We start from the raw sequence: 24,721 nt of genomic DNA on the forward strand, positions 1-24,721 counted from the left end.
AGCATTAGAACCTTTCCAGCTTCTCCAAGATCTCTTTAGTGCGCAACACAATGCAAAAGTGGAACTTAGGTCTTTTGTTTGTACAGACAAACAGGCCTTTTGTACAGAATTGACACATCTGTATAAACATACATACGAGTAAAGATAGGGAAGTATCCTTAGTATTTATTCTTTTGGTAAAATGAAACAGACCCAGGGCTACCTACTAAAGTATAGTAAGCACTTGGTTCATGCAGTAGATTAGTGCTGGCTTCACTTCAGAAATGAAAGCCAAATGTTATACTTAGCGAATAGCATGCTTCTTCTAGCTTATTTAGCACTTGATGAATTCTTTCCTGCAAATACAGCAGAATCCCCATATCCACTGGCTCAGTTACTACAGTTTCTGTTAACTGTGGTTGGTTTCAGCTGGAAGGAGACGTCATGAAGTGCTGTAAAGTGCCAAAGGAAGTCTTAAAGTGCTGAGGGAAAAATTAATGAAATTAGGGAAAAGAAGTGTATGCAGTTTGTTTATTTTACAACTCTCTACTTGCTGCCCGTGGGTGCCAACTTCCCGCTCACCTCTGGTCTCCACCACCCACAAGCACCCACTTTCCACTTGCTGCTTGCTGCCACCACCTGGGTGCCACTTGCTGTTGTATAGTGTATTGCTCAGTGTTTACTATTATCCACCGTTTCAGGCATCCACTGGGGGCTTGGAACCAATCCACACAGATATGGGGGTCCTGCTGTATAGCCACCGGGCCGGGGAGAGGAACCAGACTGGAACCACTGCAGTGCGCAAGAGGGGGAGTGTTAACCCCCCATCCCTTGCTAATGTCATACCAACCCCCCACACCCTCTACACCAATATTCTGGAACTGCTGTTTGCCCCCAAAGGGGGCAGCATTGTGGAAATCCCTCCTGTGAAGCATAGACAGTTTCTTCTTTGAAACGGGAAAAGAACACTGTTCAGCACAGTGGAACCCACAGCTCCTCACCCTCCAACTCCATTCATAAAGAAAAGCTGTGTGTGCAACAAGCCAGCACACCTGTGTTATCTTATTTCAAAAACACCTCCTACAAAATAAATATAAGGTTTCTTGCCACGGACAACACACGGGGGAAATTGCGGTGTTCAGCAAGAAAGCACCCTAGGCAGGAAGGTTAACCCCCACACACTTTGCAGTCCCAAAATGGATCTCCCTCCCCATGCCTGCTTTTTTTAAAGAAGAACGTGTCCAGAGCAAGGCACATCAGGAGGAAGAAGTAGTTTGTGCGTAATGAACGCCTGCTTTATTTGTCACCCATATTTAGTAAGAATTTATCCCAAGCAACCAGACTGTGAAGCTTTTATATCTTAGGAAACAGGATCTTTCATTTCTTTCACAACTAATCAATATCCCAAGAACAATGAAGCTGATCAGGACTTTTTAAAAATGTGAGCCAGACACAAAAGTACAGTTCTAGGGGAAAGCCTGCTGTTCCCACTGCTGCACTGCAATTTCCCCGCGTCAAGATCTTCATGTTCTCCCCCCCCCCATCAAGGTGCACATGTTGCACTTTGTCCCAGGCTTCCAGGTACAACCATAGACAGCCACAAGGAGCCCTTCCCTGTTTAGAGTTCATAACAAAAGCTCACAGGATCAGCAAGGAAGAGGAGTAGCACCCACACATCACTGATCCATATATGCTTTGGCAGCCCAATCAGATGTGCATTAGGATGCTTAGATTGGAATGACAAAAAGCTAAATGCCTCTTTTGCAGCTGAGTAATAAACCCTTACATCAAAATAAAGCCTTGAAGTCTGGATCTACATGGTACCTGGAAAATAATGGGAATAAGCCATAGGGCATTTTTGCACATAAAAAGAGACAACTGCAAGGATTTGCAATGCAAACCTATTTGGATGGTTAGAGTTCTGATTTGCATATCCTACATTGAGGGTGTCATTCTGGCACCAGTAATTCTGGCACCACCTCTTGGCACAGAGACTGCAATATTTTTTTCAAAGGCACTCAAGTTCCACGTTGAACAAATGAGAGAGATAAAAAGTATATAGCTAGAAATACAATACTCGTGTTGTAAATATAACATGGAAACCATCTCTGTGTGTTGCATATTCAAGGGCACTTACACACAGGATCTACAATGGAATCCCTTTTCCCAAGTCTCCACGGTGGTTCTTAACTTCCCAACCAGCTTTATTTTTTGATAGCAAGGTCTGTTAGAAAGCCCTCCACAATCGGGGATTGGAACAAATCCTGGGTCATGCACTGGGTTCTGACAAGATACTCTAGGACTAACTCTGGGCTGATTTGAAATATTATTATTATTATTATTATTATTATTATTATTATTATTATTATTATTATTATTATAACATTTCTATGCCGCCCCTTGCCGAAACCTCGGGGCGGCTTAGAAATACAGGTTATGTCACAGGGAGCCATAACTTGTTCAGTGTTTTAAATTAACTTTATTGCAAATTTGGATAAATTAAAATAAAAATTGAAAAGGGATGATAAAATAAAGTACTACCATTTTCTAGCAAATGTCTAACTAAATCCACTGCAATAGATACATATACCACACGCACACCATTATGTCTTAACATGACAAAAATTCTACTTGTTAACTGTAACAAATCTATGAAGAGAACTCACGGACTGGGTTCAAACCAGGTGATAACCCCCACTCAGCCCTTCAGGGTAGTTTGAGTACGGTTGTCGCTGAATGAGTTAACCCGAGTTTCACAGTCAGCCCACATTCAACCCTTGCCCACATGCACCTGCCTCAATCCTGTTCATCTTGGAGCTGTTGTGGACAACAGGCTAAGTATGAGCCAACAATGTGATGCATCTACAAAAAGCGCCAATGCTGTTTTGGGATGCATTAATAGAAGCATTGCTTCCAAAGCACACGTGCTAACAGTTCCCCTATTCTCTTCACTAGTCAGATCTCATATAGAATACTGTGTCCAGTTCTGGGCCCCAAGATTTAGGAAAGATGCAGAAAAATTAGAAAGGGTCCTGAGGAGGGCAACAAAAATGATCCAGGGTTTGGAAACACTGCCCTGTGAGGAGAGACTGAGAAAAATGGGTATGTTCAGCCTTGAGAAGAGAAGACTGAGGGGAGATATATCACTTTATAAGTACCTGAAAGGCTGTCACAAAGAGAAAGAACAAGGCCTCTTCCTGCTCATATCAGAGTGTAGGACACAGAATAATTAACTCAAGTTGCAACAAACCAGATTCAGGCTAGATATCAGGAGAGGTTTCCTCACTGTCAGAGCAGTACAACAGTGGAACCAGTTGCCTAGAGAGGTCATGGGCTATTCCACACTTGAGACATTAAAAAAACACACACACACACAACTGGACAGTCATCTGTGTCCACAACAGCAGGGGGTTGGACCTGATGGCCTTCTTGGCCCCTTTCAACTCTACTATTCTAGGATTCTATGATTTTTTGCAGCCCTCTTGATTGAAGATGATGTATGAAAGCATTTGTACGGAGTATGAGATGCAGGCCATTTTCCCCTTGAGGGCACTTGAGCTCCCCAGGGGACGACTAGAGCATCCTAGGACAGAGACTTACATTACTTTTTGTAGTTTCTTTTAGGTCTGTGAGTCCCACAAAGGAGCTGCAGGATACTCATACCTGGCCTCAGCCAGCCTCTGAGAGAACCCCAGACTTCCTTCACAAGTCAGATGGTGAACATTGGATCCAGTTGAATCCCTGACAATCAGGGACAGGATTCCCTTTTGGACTCAGTCAACCCTAAGAGACCTAGTCATAGTCACTGTTGCTGTCAATGGGCTGGGTCTAGACTTAGTCAGGCTTAGAGTAGACCCACTGAAATCAATGGGGAAAGTTGGCAATGACTAGCATATACCATTGATTCCAATGGGTCTGGTCGAATCTTGACCTAGATGCTTTCCTAGCAAGGGCCATTTCATTTTGACTCAGATAATGGCCGTAGATATTTGTGCTTGTTTATAGTATCAGGTGAGAGACATAGGAACTGAGCTGCTGTGTAAGGTCAGCTACAGGGAAGGCAAAAAGCATGTTCTATCAGCAAAGTGAGAAGACCTCATGGAGCCTTACATGAGGCTTTTCCTTCTTGACAGGTCCTGGACTAAACATAGCAGCCAGGAAGGAAGTCTTTTAGGAAAAAGAAAGCAGAGACCTTTCATCTTTATAGAATAAGGTGAAAATAAAGTTTAAGAGGTTAGCTTCTAAGGGACTAAGCTCAATTTCCAGCAAAAGCTGCTAAACTCTTTTCTATTATGCAAACACATTAAGCAAACTCACCCTGAAGCCAAGAGGAGACGCCTTCCCAAGAGTAAAGGCTCCCTCCCCAGGGACCCCACCCCCCATTCTGCTAAAGCCAGCTAGCTACCACATTGTACTGGCATTTGGCTTAATCGGTGTAATGGAAGTGAGGGTTTCTTTACCATGCTTCTCCACATCCTTCAGGGGGTCAACTCCAGGTGAGAGGATAAAGAACATGGGGATTGCAGGACCTGACTCCTCAAATGATGTTGCAAAATCCAGAGATCTTCCAACCACATATGCACTCCCAAGCTTTTCTTCCACAAAATCTCTGTTGAGAGAGATTACTGTTCAACATACACAGTAAGTTTATAAAATTTACCATACATTTTCACGGAGTCAGAATTAACCTACTGAAACCTATATGATCTCAGGATTAGTTACCTTAGAGAAGGAGATCAGGAACTGGGACACCTGTCCCTCTCCACCTGGCAAAGTCCAAGACTGGAAACAAAGGAGGTGTGGGAGAAGGGACAACCTGTCAATGTAATATATCTGCAGGCCATACTAGGTAGTTGTGGCCTGAGGCTCTCTAGGAAGCTTGCTTTTAAACATTGCCTTGAGCAATCATGTGGGCTGTCCTTAGTACTTGATAGACGTAATTTACTATACTTCAGAAACAGTGAAAAATCTGTATTTTAGATTAGAAATATTCAGTTTTAATAAGCCTTAAAGTTACCAGTATCAATGGTGCCAGTATTACTACAAGCTGCTCAGAGAATTATTAATTTTTAAATTTTTAGATGCACTGGGCATATGACACATAAAGATAAGAGTACCAAGAAACACCGGATCCTTGTGAAAACAGACTTTATGCCATATGTCTAAGATACCATAACTCTTCTTGACCATAATCCACAAAGGTGCACTGTAAGGCTTAATTAGGAGCAGGAAGAAAAGCAAAAATTGCAATAGATTCCACCTCTCTAAATTAAAAAATTTAAAAGAAAAGAAAACCCACACAGGGAAACACAAGTTCAGGGATCTGACCCCAGAGCTCTTGGAATGGCTACTACAACAGCTGCTTTTAAACTATTGTATTCCAATTTTTGCTACACATGTTTTTGGGCCGTCAGCATTTTGTACTCCATCTTCCATGACATTATACATGGACGATGCATTCTTGGTGTCTTCACCAAGAATGCACAGGACCATTAAGGTACTATGGTATGTCTGCACACTGCACACTCCTTTCCACCCCAACTCCCTTGGGTGATTTGGAGAGGCAAAAGAGATGGCCAACCAGAATCATGTAGCCACAATCTGCTAAGAGGCCTCCTGGTGCTGCTGGTATGTGCACATCAGCAGGGACCAATGCTTAGTGGCCACTGACCAGGAGTAATAATTTTTCAGGTATATGTAAACATTGAAGGATACAGTGGAAGATTTGGTATATTCTGATATGTTCCCCCCATCATTTGAGATAGGCTCTCAGATTGTTGGGTGAACCCTGACAAAACCAAAAAATGAACCACAAAACATGTCTGCTTTATGCTCAACTTCTTGCTGATATTATGGATGGTACCACTTGTTAAGTAAACTTGGGAAAGAAAAGAACCGAACCGAACCAAAATGAAACCTGCACACACCATCTGGGATCTTTGGGCATCTGATAAATTCTCATACTGAAACCCATTGGTTTAGATAATTCACTTTCCAAACTTTGTAATTCTACAATACATGAAAACAGAGTCGTTTTTCTGCAGGAAAACATGTAACTGTTGAAAGACAAATTAGAGCTTTCAGGCCCAGGGACATTATCAAAAGTTACCCAATAGGAGACTACGATGTTAAACAGCAAGCAAATCCAGATGGAGCAAAAGACCTTTTGCTTTTCGGGAAGTGCTTGTACTATTCTTAAATGCCGGCCTGAAGTTTACATTTGCTCAGTCTGCTTCACTAAATAACTTATAACTACATCATCAACCAACATCAGCTAAACTTTGTTATTCCTTCCCTTCACCAGAAGGAACAAATAAGTAATGCCACAAGACATGCTTTTTAGTACAGCCTCAGAGAAATGACAAGCACAATTTACTAATTGAATAAATTATACAGCTTGTTTCTGTTCAAATTGTTTCCTTGTGAAACTGGAGAGACGGGGCAGGTGTCTTCCATTGGGATGTGCTAGCATGCAGGATATTTCTGCCTGGGAAGGCACGGAGAGGCACTGAGAACTTTTCCTTGAACAGGCCACGCTTCTTTCACTTTTTTACAGAAATGGTTTGGGGAGAGAAGCAATAATTTCTAATGAAAAGATATAAAACAAGTCCTGAAGAGAATGACCAAATCGAAATGGCTTTTGTTTTGTAGCAGGCAGAGAGAGCAAAATAAATAATAACAGCACAGTGTGTTCGGATGGTGGTTTAAAATTGTATGGTACTTCACCTCTTTTACTGAAGGGTGGCCCAGGGTAAAATATACTGGCAATTGATTCATTAATAATTAAAAGCAACAATGTAAGTCATAAAATGCAACTTCAAAGTTGTTCCAGTTGTGGTCTCGTTAAGTGGCCAAAGAGGGCTTATTCTCACAAAGTTTGTGTTGGGACATTTTTATGGGAGAGAGGTTTGATTTTTGAGGGTTTATCATACAATTGAGAAGAACCTCAATTTATATTTGCATGTTGTTTCGTAGTAGTTTAAGTAAAAAAGAAACACTGAAAAAAGCACTTTGTGATCATTATCATCATGCCATGAGACTGACAGCCGAATGCAGCACAGAACGCTCCCTGTTCAGCATTACAACCCTTCAGTTTGGCCCCACCCCAGTCTTCCCAACAGTCAGCCAGGATTCAGTGACCCTTAAGGACTGGATCATTTTCATCCCTCTTACAGAATAATTTAATCATCATTATATTTGTATTTTAATGTTACATATGCTGCTCTGGATCCCTTGTGAAGGAAAGCTGGCTTTCCCTTCAGAATTTTTTTTCTAATTCTAAAGGTTTGTTGCATTCTGCAACTGTGTGGCATCCCTTGACCTGCTGGTTCCTCCCTCCTGCCTCTGGGTAGCACCATTTTGGGCATAACTTGGGAACTGAGACTGCTACGTGTATATACAGTGACAACCTTGGCCTCTTCCTGTATAAGATCACCCAGCTTCTCATCATGCCCAGCAATTCTATGCCATGAAAAGATCCAACACAAATGGGTAACAGTGATGGCAGAATAGAATAGTAAGTTTCCTGGCAGTACAGGTCTCTTTTTAAAAGAGAATGTAATGGTGATCCTGTTACCCTTGTCAACTGCCATCTTGATAAAACTAGTTCAAAAGAAAACATCCTGATTCTCACAATGCAAAGAATTTGAGGTGGTTAAGTGTTTGGTGCAAATTCATTTTCTGAGCTAACTTTCTTGCCTTGAGATTATTTTAGCAAATGTCAAAATGTACGCAAACCTTCCATACAAATCAGCCATTCACCATTAATGATTCTGAGGGATTTTTTTCACCAATTTAATGTAAGCATATCTTGTTTTACAGTTGGAAAAGAGCATTAATTTATCTTCCATTCAAATGTCAGTTTGAAATTGTTTTTTTTTATTTGTTTTGAGCTGTGTTTGATATTTCCAAACAAAACTTTTCAGATTGACTTTTACAATTTATTATTTAATGTAAAGTTCCAAGAGAGTTTGAGGCTTCCTTTTGCCATACAAAAAGAATTCTAACATGTGTATGGAAGGTTTGGACACACCCAGCTCCAATTTAGGAATAGCTATCCAAAAGGTAATTCCTGAAAGGCAGAGTATTTATTTGTGGTGGATGAAGGGAGAGAGGCTAACGTAATGGCATACACTGTGCACCACCAGCATCCTGAAAATGGCAATCAGTGCTGAATATGGCTGAGGTTAAATGGGCTTCCTTGATTGAGTCTGTACTGATTACGTGGCGAGTAGGAAGATGGGAGGAAATGATTCACTCAGAGCTTGGAACATGAATGTGTGAGGACAAGACATTTAATCTCCTATTATATGACTCATTTGTTGTTTGTTGGACACAATGTTCAAAGGTTTGGTTTTTGGCTTGACTGGACAGCATGTGGCTTAGAAGTCTTGTGAACAGGACTTGCCTTACGGCGTATGTCATGCGGTCAGGTCGTAAGGCTCTCATCATACACAGTTGCTGCAAAGCCGACTTATTCTTCCACTCTTGCGGAAACTTTTCCTTCTCAGGGCATTCAGATTCTACAAATTTCTTCCAGCGCTTGGCAGAACCCTCAATATCTCGATCTAGGTTGCGAAACTGTTCCATGGATGACAGAGCCTGGAAAAAGAGGAACAGAATTTATTTAAAATAAGGAACCCCACATATCCGGTACTTATATTTTTAAAGTATCTCATTGTGCTGTTTATTTAAGAGGGGGATACTATGGTTTCTGGCATGTCTTTAAAATTATTCAAAATTTCCAAAATCATTGGGAATTGTCTGCAAACATCTCAGGAAAAAAATTCCTCAAATTATCCACTGACAAATACAACACCTCCACTCTCAGCTTGAGGCTCTCTGAATCATTTTTTATTTTCAAAGCAGCATCCCCCACCTCTTCCTTTAAAGTCAGGTTTCAATACTCTTACTGACATGAACAGATTGCATGTATTTGAAAAAGATACTCACTGAACCTTACTCTGTGGAGATCTGCTTCTCCCAACGCGCCACCCCCACACACAGGGCCAGGCTCCAGTCAGCCACCTGCCCAGGCCAACAGCCCAGCAGAGAGTCTCCAAAGAGCCCCCCGGCCTGGCTCCTCCTCTTCACTGCTGCAACTGGTGAGTTCATTCTCCTTTCTTCATGGCGCAGGCATTGGTGGTGGTGTGAGGGAGGAACAGCAGGGGCCAGTACCTAATTGTGCACTGACAGTCCGCCTGGCAAAGAAGCAGGTGGTAGCAGTGATGAAGAGGAGGAACCGCGGCCAGCACCAGTGCTGGACTCACTGAAGGAGCAGCCCCACTGAGGCTGCCTTGCCAACAGCTCCCCAAAACTTAAAGCTGGCACTGCTCTCCCTGCTTTGCCCTGGTTCAGAGGATATGGTTAGCTAGACATGCTGGGTTGCTGCACTGTTTGAACATAGCCCCCTTTATCAAACAGCCCATGAGCTGTCATAGGATTTGTTTTTCGCCTGGTGAATTGCCGTGCATCTGAACACGGGCAACTGACCCCGCCAAGGGTAAAGTTAAATGGCGAGCAAGACACCTGCCATGCCTGGCAATCCCGCCTGTGCTGCCACCAGTGGCGGATCCCTCGAGAGGCCCAAGCGGCACATTGGCGGCACATTAGGGAGGTTGTCACTGGTTGGCCACAGTTGTTTTTTTTTTAACTGTACCTGAAATGAGCAGAATTTTTAAAATAAAAATTTCAAATTATTTATATAATTGGATTAGTGCAAATGTGCAGCCACACTTGTCAATTTGCTTTCCCTTTGCATCTTTCAAAAGCCAAGCTGTCAAGAGAAAGCACAAATGATTTTTGCTTACAAAATGGAGGTTGTGGGATATGTACCCTTTTCGGTGAGATACCCAAGCTTTTTTGCCCTGATAGCCATCAGAATGATGCGGTTCTTGCACTTTCCCTGAAAAAGTGCATTCCCGCACCTTTTCATATAAAAGGTTTGACAGCTGCTGTTAAAATTCTGAGTCCCCTTAAAAGGGAATTTTCGAAGGACAATGGTGGTTGGGTTGTGTGTGTGTGTTTAATGCTGCTATTGCCATGTTAAACTTTAAACAAAAAGCAATGTTTACACTCATTTGGAGTGCATTTTTTGCAAGTCATTTTTTGGCTTGCAAAAAAGAGTAGCCATTGTTCCACAAAAACAGGTGGCAAAATGTGATCTCTGAAACACAGCAAGCCAAAAAATGACTTGCTAGTACAACAGAAACACGGAGAATAGCAGGTCAGTCCTGCTGCCATATCCTCTGGGATACCAGCTGGGGAACCCAGGGGGAAGGAGGAGGAGAACAACCCACAGTAAGCCCAATCATCTGTCAGATGTCCTGTGGATTGCTCTTAAAATAACCAACCCAACGTGGTTTATTGGAATTGTTATAGATCACAAACTGAATATGAGTCAACACTGTGTTCCGGCTATAAAAGGCAAATGTTATTTTTGGCTATATTAACAGAAGTATCACTTTCAAATCACACAAAGCACTAGTTTCCTTCTACTCAGCACTGGCTGGACTTCATCTTCTGTACTGTGTCCAGCTCTGGGTGGGTCCCATAATTTAAGAAAGATGCAGGTAAACTGAAGAGCTTCAGAGGGCAACAATGATAATCCCGGGGCTACAAACAAAGCCCTGTGAGGAGAAACTGAAAATAAATGGTCATGTTTAGTCTTGAGACACCCAAGGGGAGACATGATAGCACTTGTCTAGTATTTGAAAGGTTGTCAAACAGAGGAGGGCCAGGATCATTATTGTTGAACTGTATGAATATTTGCATTTAAACCCAAACATATGCTTCTGAAAGAAAATGCACATTTTTGAATTCATGCAATCGTACAAAAGCATTATACACACATATTGGTGCATGTGGGAAGGTAAGAACCATATGGGAAAACTGAAGGATAACTGCAGCCAGATCTGTGTATTATCCTTGGAAGTGTGAATCACTGAAACCAAGCTGACAAAATCTGTGAACATCCCTACTTGAAACAACTAACAGATACAGGTAGCTTGATTGTCTCTGGGGTTCATACAGCTAACGTATATGCTATAGCTGCAGATTCCATTGCCACAGAAGACCTGGACTGGAAGTGACTGAATCAAACTAATCCTGGCTAGGCTGAAGGTAGGACCATATCCTTCAGAAACATTACAGGCCTGCAGCACTCAACTGAGATGATAACTAATCAACAAACACATGATTACAGCCAGGGATGGCATGTTTAAAGCCTGGGAAAATTTAAAAATTGGTCTTTTCCTAGCACCCAAATGAAAGAGAGCAGAGAGTTTCTCAAGCAAAGCATCACAGCCATAAAAGCTTACATCCCCACAGCTGCTCACCTCACTTCAGACCTTCTGCAACAAATAAATATACCCACAGAAAAAAATATAAAAGAGAGAAACAAGTAGTGATTGATGAATGCCCAGCAACATACATGTTCTGAGGACGAAGTATGCCTATGAACACAGGACTGCAGCAATGTCAGTCCTCAGGCTACGCAAAACGTGTGGAGCCAGACTCCCCCTTTCAGCCTGCTTCCTCAAGGCAGAAAGGCAGGTCCAGGTGCAGCTTGGTCTGTCCCTGCCTGGAATGGCCATGCAGAGAGCAGAAGGCAGAGGCGACAGGCCCATTCCAGGCTGGATTGGGAATGCCAATCCAGCATCCCTTCTTTGCTGCAGAATCCCTTCTTTCTTCTTATTCTTAACAGTAGGTTATAGTCAGGGTGATTAGCCAGGCATGCATACAGCTACAGATGCTTATTTTCATTATTTTGACTTTTAAAATATATCACACTTTTCTACAACAAAACGGTGCTTATTTCCAAGTGAATTGGTTTAGCCTCCGGGCAGCAGAAACTGATTAAATGTTCAGGATAGGTATTCAGAACTTCTTCTGGCTTAGGTGTTGATAAATTGCAATCTGTCTTTATGCTCATGGCTGAAAAATAAAGTGGAAGCGACAGAGTGAAACTTCCAATTCCCACCCCCGTTCCAGTAGCGTTTATCTGAAGTTCTCTTCCAGGACCAGCACCAAGGGTAAGTGTGGCCGGGCACCTGCAGAAGGCCCGCAAGCCAGCTGGTTTTTGTTGACATGAGCACCACAGCTGTGCTACTGCAACCCACTTGCTTCTCTGCGTCCCTCTCGGGACCAGACAGTGGTGGAAAGAAGGTGCCACTGATGCTGCTGTCTGCTTGTTCCCTGGCCCCGTGCCTGCCACGCATGCAGGCCAGGACAAAAATGAGAAAGAGCAACAGCAGCTGGCGAGTCACTGAGGGAGGGGCCTACTGACGGTGCCTTGTGCAAGGGCCCTCCAAAACCCGAAGCCAGCACTGCTCTTTCCAAAGCTGGCCAATAGCTTTGGAACAGCAGAAGAACAGCAGAAGAACCATACAAGCTCAGAAAGAGGGTCTTTCTTGTCCAGCATTCTGTTCACAGGGTGGCCAACCAGCTGCCCACAGGATCCCACAACGAGGATGTGAGGGCAACAGCACCTGCATGCACAAGTTCCCCAGCACCTGCTGCACATAAGCAGACTGCTTCTGCTACTGCAGGGTGTGCAGGGCCACCAGAACTAGTAGCCATCCTCCCCCATGAATCTGCCAATCCCCTTTTAAAGCAATCCAACATGACGGCCTTCACTGAACTTCGTATGTCACTCTGCACTGTGCGAAGAAGTGCTTCCTTGGATCTGTCCTGAACCTCCCACCAGTCAGGTTCATGGGGTGTCTTGGGGATCTAGCATTACGGGAGAGGGAGAAAAATGTCTTCCTCTCCACCTTCTATACTCCAAACAAGCATCTATCTACCTCTATCATGTCTCCCATGATTCACTTTTTTTGTAGGTTAAATAACCTCAGCTTTTGTAAATCTTTCCTCATAGAGGAATTGCTCCAACCCTCAATTTCAGCTGCCTTTTTCCACACTTTTTCCAACATTACAATTTTTTTTTCTTTGGGTGTGGAGACAGAACTGTGCACAGTATTCTAAGTGTAGTCACACCATAGATTTGTATAAGAGTAGTTTTATACAAGCATGGAACTCCATCAATATTATCAGGCTGGTATGTAGCATGTTCACACTGGTGGATAATTATTCCATTTAGGAAACAAGCTGTTAATACAAAGGTTCAGTACAGACAATGAATTATTTGCCATCTTCTTCCAGACTACATGTTGTTTTATATTATTCATTTGCTGGAGTTGACTTTTTTGTTTGGCTGCATTAACTGAATTATTCAACTCATGAACACAAGCCTAATGAAGGCAAAAATAAAGCCATGATGGGTATGTAAAACTTCAATCAGTATGTCATGCAAGATCTACATTTTAATCGCCCTTATTACTAATATAGCAGTTGACAAGCTCACTAAGTCTGCCCCCGCCAATCACTCCCCAGATTATGCTCCAGCTATGATTTTCCTCCTATAATAAAAATAACAGGTAGACTGCACAAGCAACATTAATTTACATGATACTTTGAAGACATGCCATGCCCCCATACTAGACAACCGGGTCTGCCATGCAGCAGTTGGCGATGCTGAGACGCATTCTCACTCGGCAGCGGTTAACTCAAGAACACACCTTGTGAATTCTGGAGAGGCACATCAGAGATGCTCTCTGGAGAAAGCCTGCCATCTCCGAAGGATTCAGTAGTCACTGAATGGTGCCTGTAGCTTCCGCAGCAAAGTAATCGAGGGCTGGCTGCCCTCCTGATAGAGATAACAACCTCCACATGTTTTTCCTGTCTCTGTATGCTGCTAATAAATATGTGCTTTGTTAAACATTTAGGTTCATGCTACAAGCACCCATAAACCAAAGCTGTAAAATCAAGAAACATTTTTCATCATTTTTAATTGCAGTGGAAACATGGCCAACTTATGCAGTAACTATTTTCAATACCAATAATAATAAACTGGTAATTTAACATCTTAAACAAAGCAACTCTCAGGAAGTTCTTTCGACCAGCACTGGCTTTAAGTATGCAAGGGTACAATCTGATCCATGTGTTGGCAGAAAAAGATCTGGCTGGGAAATGCTGTGAGTTCTAGGATATTTTTCTGCCTAAGCATGCAGTTGGGCTGCGCCCTCAGAAGCCTTTCCCAAACAGTATACCGGGCCCCCCTCTGCTCTAAACTATCTGCTGACTGGTTTTCCCTACACTCTGCCCCGACTTACACATCCCATGCAGATAAGTGCAAAGCAGCCTTGCCACAGCAGAGGCTCCATGTCTCTTCTGAGAATGCATGGACTGTTTACCACATTGATCCTCAACCATCACATGGAGCAGTATGGTTCATTTTAATTCCAAATGCATCTAAGTGGCTTTTCAATAATGGTTCTATTTCTATTCCCCGTGTAAGTCTCAAAAAGTGCTCTGTCCTTTCCTTTTCCGAACTCTAGCTATCCATCCACAAGCTCCATATTCTCTCTACTTCTTTTTTCCACAACATCACAACTCACACAGTAGACTGGCTTGCATGATACGACAGCCCTCCCTGGGTCATTTAGCCTGTAGTGGGGCTGCAGCGTGCATGGGGAGCCTACGGCCACCATTCTGTATTTTCTCTGTACCGTGTGAACCTAGCAGACATAGATTATGTGAGGGTTGTTAAGCATCACATAACACATGTTCACCAGTTCTACATGACCTGCTAACCCCTCAAGTGGGGCTTGGATATGCAAAGCAGCACCCATGGGTGCCACAACTGAATGTTGGCTAAATCACCCAAATGAACTACTCTGTGTCATGTGAATGAGGTCATTGACTTTAAAAGTGGCTTACTGCTCATGCTTTGGCCAGAGTTTCTGTAACCATTTTTGCTGTACTCACCACAGGTCATGCTGGAGGCCAGCTTGCCACTAGCTAGAGGTCAAGCTCCAACAAGGGAGTTCTTTCAAAAGTGGTGCCACTGGTGTCAAATGTTTTTTAAAAATAGTCTATCTGTATCATAACGTTTCAACAAATTTTGATTGGTCAACACCCAGTCACAGACACCTGTAACTGAGACTCTGAAATGTCTGGGGGTTCCCAAAGCCCATCCATCATGAGCCTCAATGTTGCCTTCCAGCTCTTTCAACACTTGTGCCAAGTGCTCTTTTACTAGGATACTTGTGTGGTCACCTACTCAAAAGGAAAGTAATCCCTACCACCAAGGACATCACAACATTCCAAGGACAGAGACAGAGGACAACAGCTAAAATTGTTCAGGGCAGCAGTAATCAGTGCATTTTATCAGAGATGCTCTAAAAAGAAACTAGATCTCCAGAATGGAAGGGATTCAATTATCACTCTGATATCCTAGCACATTAATATTTTAAACAGAGGTCTTCAAGGAAGCTGTAGGTGGGTCTTATCAGACAATCTTGATCAAAAGACTGTGGCAGTATTAACAAAATCCAATGTGCCTTGCATATATGCAGCAGATTATGTCAAAATCAATCTTCAACAAGAATTGAAACTTTGCAGGACTCTGAAGTACACAGGATGGGAGAAAGAAGATTCTTCTGTTCCTTTGTCAAAAGAAATACATGAATTGCTCCTTTATCTCTTCCCTCCACACACAATCTTATCATCTGTATTCTGCAAAATTATAAATACAGCATTAATATGCAGCTTTGTCTCTGCAGCCGGTTTGGTTTCCCTCTCGAAAGCTGAATCCAGTACTTAGTGCTCATTATTCAACACCACATTTATTAAACAATGCCTTTTCAGTTGCTTTTTCATATCTACATAATGAAAATCCTTCCTCTTCAGAAAGGGAAGATGAGAGTGATAGGGATGGGAGGTGCATAGGGTGGAGGGGAATCATCCATGCTAGCCAGGTGTATACTCAACTCATAACAGACCGTTCCTCTCACCCTGGCTGGGACTTTTGCATTCAGAAAAGAAACCCTCCCAGAAAGGAGAAAAGAGCCTTTGCTCAGTGGTGAAGCCTCTGCTTTGCATGAAGAAGGTCTCCGGTTCTACTCCTGACATCTCCAGGAAGACTGGGAAAAATCCCTGCCTGAAGACCAGGACGGATGCTGCCAGCTAATGCTGTAATGCTGAACTGGATGGGATAATGGTCTGACTCGGTGTACCACAGCTTTTTACCTGGAAAGGAAGTGGAGTTAGAAAAGGGTTCACTACCTAAGAGAACATGGGCATCTGGTGCTATACACTGATAAAGGGGTAGCAAGATGATGTATGTCTGTGGGGGCAGGCAATAAGACAGACTGTGCCCCAGGCAGATAGCAAACAAACAGAGAAACAAAGGGGAACCTTGCTTGTGGGGGGAAAAGAGAGACAAGATTATACGTGCAGTGTACATCGTTGATTGATGCTGCCTTTTCAGTCAAGGAGTAAAATTGTGGCAGTGCTACGGGAGCATGTTCAATGTGGTACTTGAATAAATAAATTTATATACAAGTAAACATGCCACATGATGCCTGTCCATGGCACAACTGAAGATTTGCACTCCCCTTCCCACCTTAAGGAAAAGTGATGGGAAGAACAAAGACAAACAGAAAACATAAAGCAGAAGTCGTTGCAGCTTTAAACTTAAAACCTTGCAGTTTTAATCACTGCATTCATGCCTGCATATGTCCCAGTGGGGGTGAGGAGTCATGGGAAGCCTGTTCAAAAACACTCCTTTTAAGAAGATCCAGTTCTGTTTAAAGAGGGTGGTTTACATTTTTCCATGCTCCCAATTATTGTGAATCTCAGGAACAAGTGGAAAAATGAGACTAGCCTTAGGACACTTGCCATGATAAGGATAAGGACCTTGCCTTGAAGGGGGTATAAACCCTACAGATTGCTCAGACATTTGGTTTGGAGCTTAAAAGGTGTAAAACAAATGAAAGTGGAGCGGGAAAGGCTACCTGAAATCTCTCTGAGTTAATATCCAGAGTTGGTACCAGATGCATTTTGCCTTGCCATTTCCTGTTTTTGGATCCCTGTAACAGTATAGGTGGGAACTTGCAAAGGAACTAAGCGAATTTCAACATGATGTATACACACACTGCTGGACACTCAGGGATCCAAAAAACATTTTCACTAGGTTTGAAGCCACAGAATGCCTCTCCAAGGAGCCACTTAGGCATTTTGAAGCAGCCTGTCAGTTACTATCATAACAGGGATTGTGAAAGCCAGCAACCAAGATGGAGATCATGATCTCAGGGTGGAGGCAACTGGGGAAAAGGGCTGCAGCAAGCAAAGAACAGCCCGTGATTGCAATAGAGAGGGCAGCCAGTCAGTGCCAGCCATTCTCCAAGTGCCATTTGGGCCTTTGTGGGGTGGCTACCAATAGCAATTTCCATCACCCTTGCCAAACAGGTTGCTCTCATGTGTGATCATGATAACAGTCGCCTGAATTCAGATGACACACTGTAATGGGTGAGGCAACTCCTAGAAGCCATGGCTTGCCAGGATGCCTTATCACCTAAAACTGAGCCTGCCCAGAAATTTGTCCCCACTCTCTTATGTAAGAGAACCCAGTCAATGCCTACTTCTGTGCATTATGCAAGCACTTAGAATTATTCCCAGAAAGTTTTATCCTCTGTGGCAGAATAAATCAGATGTGAAGAAGGAGCATTCACAGACACCCAGCAGTATGAAGAACCACCACAGTGTTGGTGGTCCAAGACTCCAGAGGACTTTCTGTCATAAAGCTGATTGAGTTCTCTGCTCTTTCATTTCAGCAACACCAACACCTAGCTGAAGTATGATTTTTGGTCATTTCTTTTTAGAGGGTGAATGAATTGCCTTAGTGGAATTCTTGCCAAGAAATTGGTATTTAAGTCTCCTGGTCATTTACTGAAAACTTAAATGATGTTGTGTGTGTTTCCTAAATTAAAACAAAATAAGGGAATTCCTTTACGGATTAAGCTAGGACAAGTAGAAGAATATGAAGGAGAGAAGGCACTGAGGCACAGTGTTGCGACTGCACTTTTAAAAATGACACAGAGTAGGACAAGATACTTTAGGAATTTTGCAGAGGGCAGAGTGAAAGGAATGGGTGTCGAGCCAGTAAACACGAAACTAGAGCCACACATCATAAAAGACAGTTTGATAAGAAACCTTCAGAGAGCCCTTGAGGACCTCATCAGTTGAGCTGCAACTTGGCCCACATTTATGACTAGAACATGGTTTATATGAATAAGAGAAAGAAATAAAAACTTTATACTGTCTATCCAAACCTGGTGTCCTCCAGATATTTTTGACTACTACCCCATCATTCCTCACTACTGGGCCTGCTTGAGGCCAATAGGGATTGCAATCCAAACAAAAGAACTAGAGGGAACCAGGTTGTGCAAGTCTCCTTTATGTGCTCAATCCATGAGTTAGTTTCTACTGCATAACTCACATTAAATCTGTTTTAAGTTGCCTATATAAAAGCTAAAAATAGAGGTGGGGCTGTCCAAATACCTAATTTCTGATGAGCAAAAGATTAATGGAGTTGGCGCATTTGCTCTTTAAAATACTCTCTTTGTGAGGAAAAGGGAAGAGCAAGACTATTTCAGTCTCAGAATTTTTAGCAACGTTCTTCAAAACTGGAAAACCCAAAGCATAGAGTGTTAGACAGCTCGAATTCATCCACGCAGAATCACAGTGACAGCTTGGCAGGAGCTCAAGGCCCGCATGCAATGCAATGCGCTCCATTCACCTTCTCTTTCACATACACATTTGTTATTCTAGTCAAAATATCTTCCTTAATAGCACATTAAGGTGCAGGACATTAAGGTGCAGTATCAAGAGAGGAAAGTATGCTGAGGTTATTCATCAAAGAATGGTACAAAGAGGAGTGGGGGAGAGGTGAGTGTCACCCTTTCCCAGAAGGTATCCAAATCCTGCAGCTACAGTCAGACACCACATTGTAACTTCTGCTCCCAGCTACTCCTTCCTACTGCTGTGACAGGCAACACTGCACCATGCCAATTCTGCCATCTCCCTTTACCCTTCGGAGATCAAGCCGTTTTTCCTAACACATTTCAGTCAGAAACTACCACCCCCTGAAGCAGGAATCTATTTCTCCCTGAAAAGCATAGCCTGCTTCCCTGTTCTCAGGACACTACAGAGAAAGAGCCCCCTGCTGCTTTTTAGGTACTTCCCCTGAGTCTGCCCAGAAGAAAGACCCAGGAGAAGTACTGGGCATATCTACCTCCCCTATTTCTCTCACCAAAGCAAGAATCAAGCAACTGGACCATGAGATCCCAGTTATTTCAGCACTCCACAACTGCTTGGAAAATTACGCCTTCTTTTAAGAGGGTACAAGGTAAACCCAACCCTGCTCCCAATCTTACCCTAGAGGACAAACTCAGATATGTGTGTGTGCATGGGGGGGGGGGTTGTATCTAACGGAGCCCTACACCTTTGTGACATGATATGGTGAGGGCTGCATACTTGCTCCTAAACACAACCCTGCAAAGCTTTGAGAGTTTGTGCTAAGCTTCCCAAAGGAAAAATGTGCTCAGCTACAGCATGTTCCATCTTAATGGCTTCATAATAGCAGCTTGTTTAGCTTGGATTTCCATCCTTGCTTTGGTTTTTGTGATTCATTCTTTGGTTTTTGGCCCTGTATTTGTTATTTCAGGAGTCTTCAAAAAGCTGCAAACTTCTTCCTAGTCTCTCCTGACTATAAGATAGCAGGACTAGGTCATATGCAAATAACACACATTCGACTCATAAGTCATTTAGACAGAGCGCTGGATTTTATTACTGTTCCAAAGGGGTCAGGACATCACTGGTGTCATTTGGAGAAAGACGATCTGAGGGTGCTTCCCTGTTTTACACTTCCCTGTTGTTTGATTGCCTTTGTTTCCGATCCATATCCTGCATTTGATGGACTGGAACGCAGATATGATGAGAATGTATATTTTTTGCCAGTTCCATTTGGCAACAATTTAAAGCTCAACCCCAAGTTGTCAGAGAGTCAAACACTTTCCTGAAGTTGATGAAGCCGGAAAATGTCCCCCTCCCCTCTTAAAAAAGACATGTCCAGAGTCTGTATTGTAAAGGTGATCACTTGCTCTTTTTCCAAAGAGAAGACCAGTTTGCTGTGCATGGGTTCTTTTTGTGCTTCATTAGGATCTGCATTATGGAGGACACAGCAAAACAGTTCGCTGCTACAGCTGTTAAAATGGCTATTTCAACAGGGCAGGTAGGGGGTCCAGTTCAGGTTTCATGTTCTAATGTAAAAGAATATGTGTTGATTTAACTGTATCTCTGCAAAATGTCCAATTTTCATAAAACTCCTACAGTAATTTCTATGTTGCTCTTGTCATGGATTAAGGGCATTTCTTAGATTTTAGCTTTTCATTGTAACATAGAGTTGGAGGCAAGCTTCTTGTCCATTTAGTCGAATCTTTTGTTCAACACAGGAGATCCAGAGACAGAAGACATCCCAACAGATCTCTACCCAGATGCTGCTTACAGACCTCTGAAGGGAAGACTCCGCAGCTGCCAGGAACTGGTTTCATTGTCAAACAGCTCCAACCATTAATAACTTTTTCTTAATCTTAAGCTGAAAGCTACTCTTCTGTCACTTAAGTTCTTTAGATCTACTCCTGCTCACTAAGCAGCAGTGAAGAAGTCTTAATTCGCTTCTATATGAGAGCCCTTCGCATAGTTGAACAGTGTTATCCTTTTCCCTCCAAGCACGTCTCTTCTCCAGGCTAAACATACCAAGTTCCTTCAGTCTTTCTTTACAGGACATGTTCCATAACCCTGACAACCTTCTTTACCCTCCTCTGAAATTATACCAATCTGTTTGCATCCTTTTAAAGAGTGGTCCTCACAACTAGACACAGTATGCCAGGTGAGGTTTGATTAGTGCAAAATGAAGTAGAACTAATTATTTAGTTTTAACATTTATAAACTGTGCCTATAGCCCTTCAAGGGCTCTTTGGGGGTGCTCACTTCCAACTATTACTTCCTGTGTCATGGAAACTAGGTTTCCACTAAGACAGCCTAAATTCACATTCATCTTCTTTGCAGCCATATCACACTGCTGACTTATGCTTGGCTTATGGTCAGCTACAATGCCAAGATCCTTTTCACATCTGCTATGCCAAGCTAAGGTATCGTAACTGTGGGTATGGGGTGTCCTCCAAGTGTTAACTATCCCCAGGGCTTCTTCTGTCATAGAACGCACCGGAACAACATTCTGGCACCTTTTTTTGATGGATTTTTCCAATGGAGTGATTTTGAATCGCCTGCGGGCTGCTTGTGCGTCTGTGCTGATTGTGAGGGCACTGCTCGGCTTGGGACGCTGCTCGGCTTGGGATTGGTCGTGTGGTCGCGCGCTGAGTGCTTACTGCCGGCGGTGACCATTATGTTTATGTGTGTGTAGAGTGACTGGCTACGTGCAAAAGGTAAATAAGTTCTTTATTTCAAAAAAAGTTGGTGAATTGAACATCTTTTTTAGTGTAAAAGTGCGACTCCAAGACATGAGTTCCAGCACCATTTTTTTTTTTTTTACAAAAAAAGCACTGACGATCCCCCTCTCAATACTGTATCACCTACAGCTTGATAAGGATTTCCTTTCACTCCATCTCAGTCTATCTTTTGTGCCACACTGGGTGTCTGCTGTGGGGGGAGAGTGCACATGCAAGTGCATGAATATTCACACACAACTCACCCCCCCCACACACACACACAGTTTTATGCAACCTGCAATAAACATACAATAAACCACCTGATAAATTTCCAGAGCAATTGATCATAGATACCATATGATAAATTCCACTGTCAGACCCAAGTTCATTGGCAGTGGCACGAGGTAATCACATAATGTTGCTGTGTCTTTGGTAGGTACCCCTAGAATAGGTTTAGTAAAAGAAGGAATAAATCTCAGAGCTGATGCAGTTTCTGAAAGGTTGCACACAGTTCCCCCTTTAGGAGAAAGTGAGGGAAAGTAAGAGCTGAACAGTTCCGCCTACTCTTTGTCCCTTGCTAACATTTAACCATCCTAGTGCTTCTCTCCACTCACTAAAATCAGCTTTCTTGAAATCCAGTATACACATTTGATAACACCCACCTTTCATTTTCCATAAAACCATGACATGTAAGGTTATTTTTCAAAAATTCCCACTAATTCAATCTAATGTATTATGCAGTTCCCAGATGGTTAAAATCAAGTCAAGATGATAGACAATCCCATCATCCCTTCCTCCACTTTCTAAAAGGGGAAGTTACCAGCAAATGCTCCTTCATGGATCACTGCCTTGTTGTGGCGAAGGGGCCTGCATAGCTCAATGAAGCTATGAGCTATGCCATGCAGGGCCACCCAAGACGGACAGGTCATAGCAGAGAGCTCTGGCAAAACATGATCCACTGGAGAAGGAAATGGCAACCCAATCCAGTATCTTTGCCATGAAAACCCCATGGACAGTACCAAAAGGCAAAAAGATATGATGCCGGAAGATGAGCCCCTCAAGTTGGAAGGTGTCCAATATGCTACTGGGGAAGAGCAGAGGGCTAGTACTAGTAGCCCCAGAAAGAATGAAAAAACTGGGTCAAGCCAAAAGGACACTCAGTTGCAGATGTATCTGGTGGTGAAAGGAGAGTCCGATGCTGCAAAGATCTATACTCCATAGGAGCCTGGAATGTAAGATTCATGAATCAAGGCAAGCTGGATGTGGTCAAACAAGAGATGACAAGACTGAACATCGACATCTTAGGAATCAGTGAACTAAAATGGACAGGAATGGGTGAATTTAATTCAGATGACCATCAGGTATACTACTGTGGGCAAGAATCCCTCAGAAGAAATGAAGTAACCTTCATAGTCAATAAAAGAGTAGGAAAAGCAGTATTGGGATACAATCTCCAAAATGACAGAATGATCTCAGTTCGAATGCAAGGCAAACCATTCAACATCACAATAGTCCAAGTCTATGCCCCAACCACTGGTGCTGAAGAGGCTGAAGTTGACCAGTTCTATGAAGGCCTACAACACCTTCTAGAATTAACACCAAAAAATGATGTCCTTATTATCATGGGGGATTGGAATGCTGAAGTAGGAAACCACAAGATAACCGGAATAACAGGCAAGTTTGGCCTTGGAGTACAAAATGAAGCCGGGCACAGGCTGGAAGAATTTTGTCAAGAGAATACGATGGTCATAGCAAACACTCTTTTCCAACAACCCAAGAGACAACTCTACACATGGACATCACCAGACAGTCAACACAGAAATCAGATCGACTATGTGCTCCGCAGCCAAAGATGGAGAAGCTCTATACAGTCAGTAAAAACTAGACCAGGAGCTGACTGTGGCTCAGATCATGAGCTTCTCATTGCAAAATTTAGGCTTAAATTGAAGAAAGCAGGGAGAAGCACTAGGCCACTCAGATATGACCTAAATCATATCCCTGATGAATATACAGTAGAGGTGACAAATAGATTTAAGGAATTAGATCTGACAGAGTGCCTGAAGAACTATGGACGGCGGTTTGCAACATTGTACAAGAGGTAGCAACTAAAACCATCCCAAAGAAAAAGAAATGCAAGAAAGCAAAATGGCTGTCTGAGGAAGCTTTACAAATAGCTGAGGAAAGAAGGGAGGTGAAAGGCAAGGGAGAAAGAGAAAGATACACCCAATTGAATGCAGAATTCCAGAGAATAGCTAGAAGAGATAAGAATGCCTTCTTAAATGAACAGTGCAAAGAAATAGAAGAAAACAATAGAATAGGGAGGACCAGAGGATCTCTTCAAGAAAATTGGAGATATGAAGGGAACGTTTCATGCAAAGATGGGCATGATAAAAGACCAAAATGGGAGCTAACAGAGGCAGAAGAGATTAAGAAGAGGTGGCAAGATTACACAGAAGAACTATACAAGAAAGAGCTTAACGTCCTTGATGACCACGATGGGGTGGTCACTGACCTCAAGCCAGACATCCTGGAATGTGAAGTCAAATGGGCCTTAGGAACTCTGAGCAACAAGAAAGCTAGTGGAGGTGACACTATTCCAGCTGAGCTATTCAAAATCCTAAAAGATGATGCAGTAAAAGTGCTACACTCAATATGCCAGCAAATTTGGAAAACTCAGCAGTGGCCACAGGATTGGAAAAGGTCAGTTTACATTCCGATCCCAAAGAAGGGCAATGCCAAAGAATGTTCAAACTACCGCACCATTGCACTCATTTCACATGCCAGCAAAGTTATGCTCAAAATCCTACAAGCTAGGCTCCAGCAGTATGTGGACCAAGAACTACCAGAAGTACAAGCAGGATTTCAAAGAGGGAAAGGAACTAGAGACCACATTGCCAACATATGCTGGATCATGGAGAAAGCTAGGAGTTTCAGAAAAACATCTACTTCTGATTCATTGACTATGCTAAAGCCTTTGATTGTGTGCATCACAAAAAATTGTGGCAAGTTCTTAAAGAGATGGGAGTACCAGACCATCATATTTGTCTCTTGAGAAACCTATATGCAGGTCAAGAAGCAACAGTGAGAACTGGACACGGAACCACTGATTGGTTCAAAATTGAGAAAGGAGTTTGGCAAGGCTGTATACTGTCACCCTGCCTATTTAACTTCTATGCAGAGCACATCATGAGAAAGGTGGGGCTAGATGAATCACCAGTTGGAATTAAGATTGCTGGGAGAAACATCAACAACCTCAGATATGCAGATGGTACCACTCTAATGGCAGAAAGTGAAGAGGAACTAAAGAGCCTCTTCATGCGGGTGAAGGAGGAGAGTGCAAAAGTTGGCTTGAAACTCAACATTAAGAAAACTAAGATCATGGCATCCAGTCC

General features: G+C 42.8%; 1 protein-coding gene across 1 annotated transcript in view; it reads right to left on the reverse strand.

The window, feature by feature from the left end:
* Positions 1–24,721, reverse strand: part of DNAH9 (dynein axonemal heavy chain 9) — a 224,899-nt gene that overhangs the window by 30,225 nt on the left and 169,953 nt on the right. Inside the window, exons 55-56 of the mRNA XM_044454085.1 lie at positions 8,387–8,580; positions 4,440–4,588 (exon numbers count right to left, since the gene is read on the reverse strand). Coding sequence (XP_044310020.1) covers positions 4,440–4,588; positions 8,387–8,580 — 343 coding nt within the window. The remainder of the gene's footprint in view (positions 1–4,439; positions 4,589–8,386; positions 8,581–24,721) is intronic.

Source organism: Varanus komodoensis, unplaced genomic scaffold, assembly GCF_004798865.1.
Source record: "Varanus komodoensis strain SLA01 unplaced genomic scaffold, ASM479886v1 scaffold7_1, whole genome shotgun sequence".
Taxonomy (NCBI): Eukaryota; Metazoa; Chordata; class Lepidosauria; order Squamata; family Varanidae; genus Varanus; species Varanus komodoensis.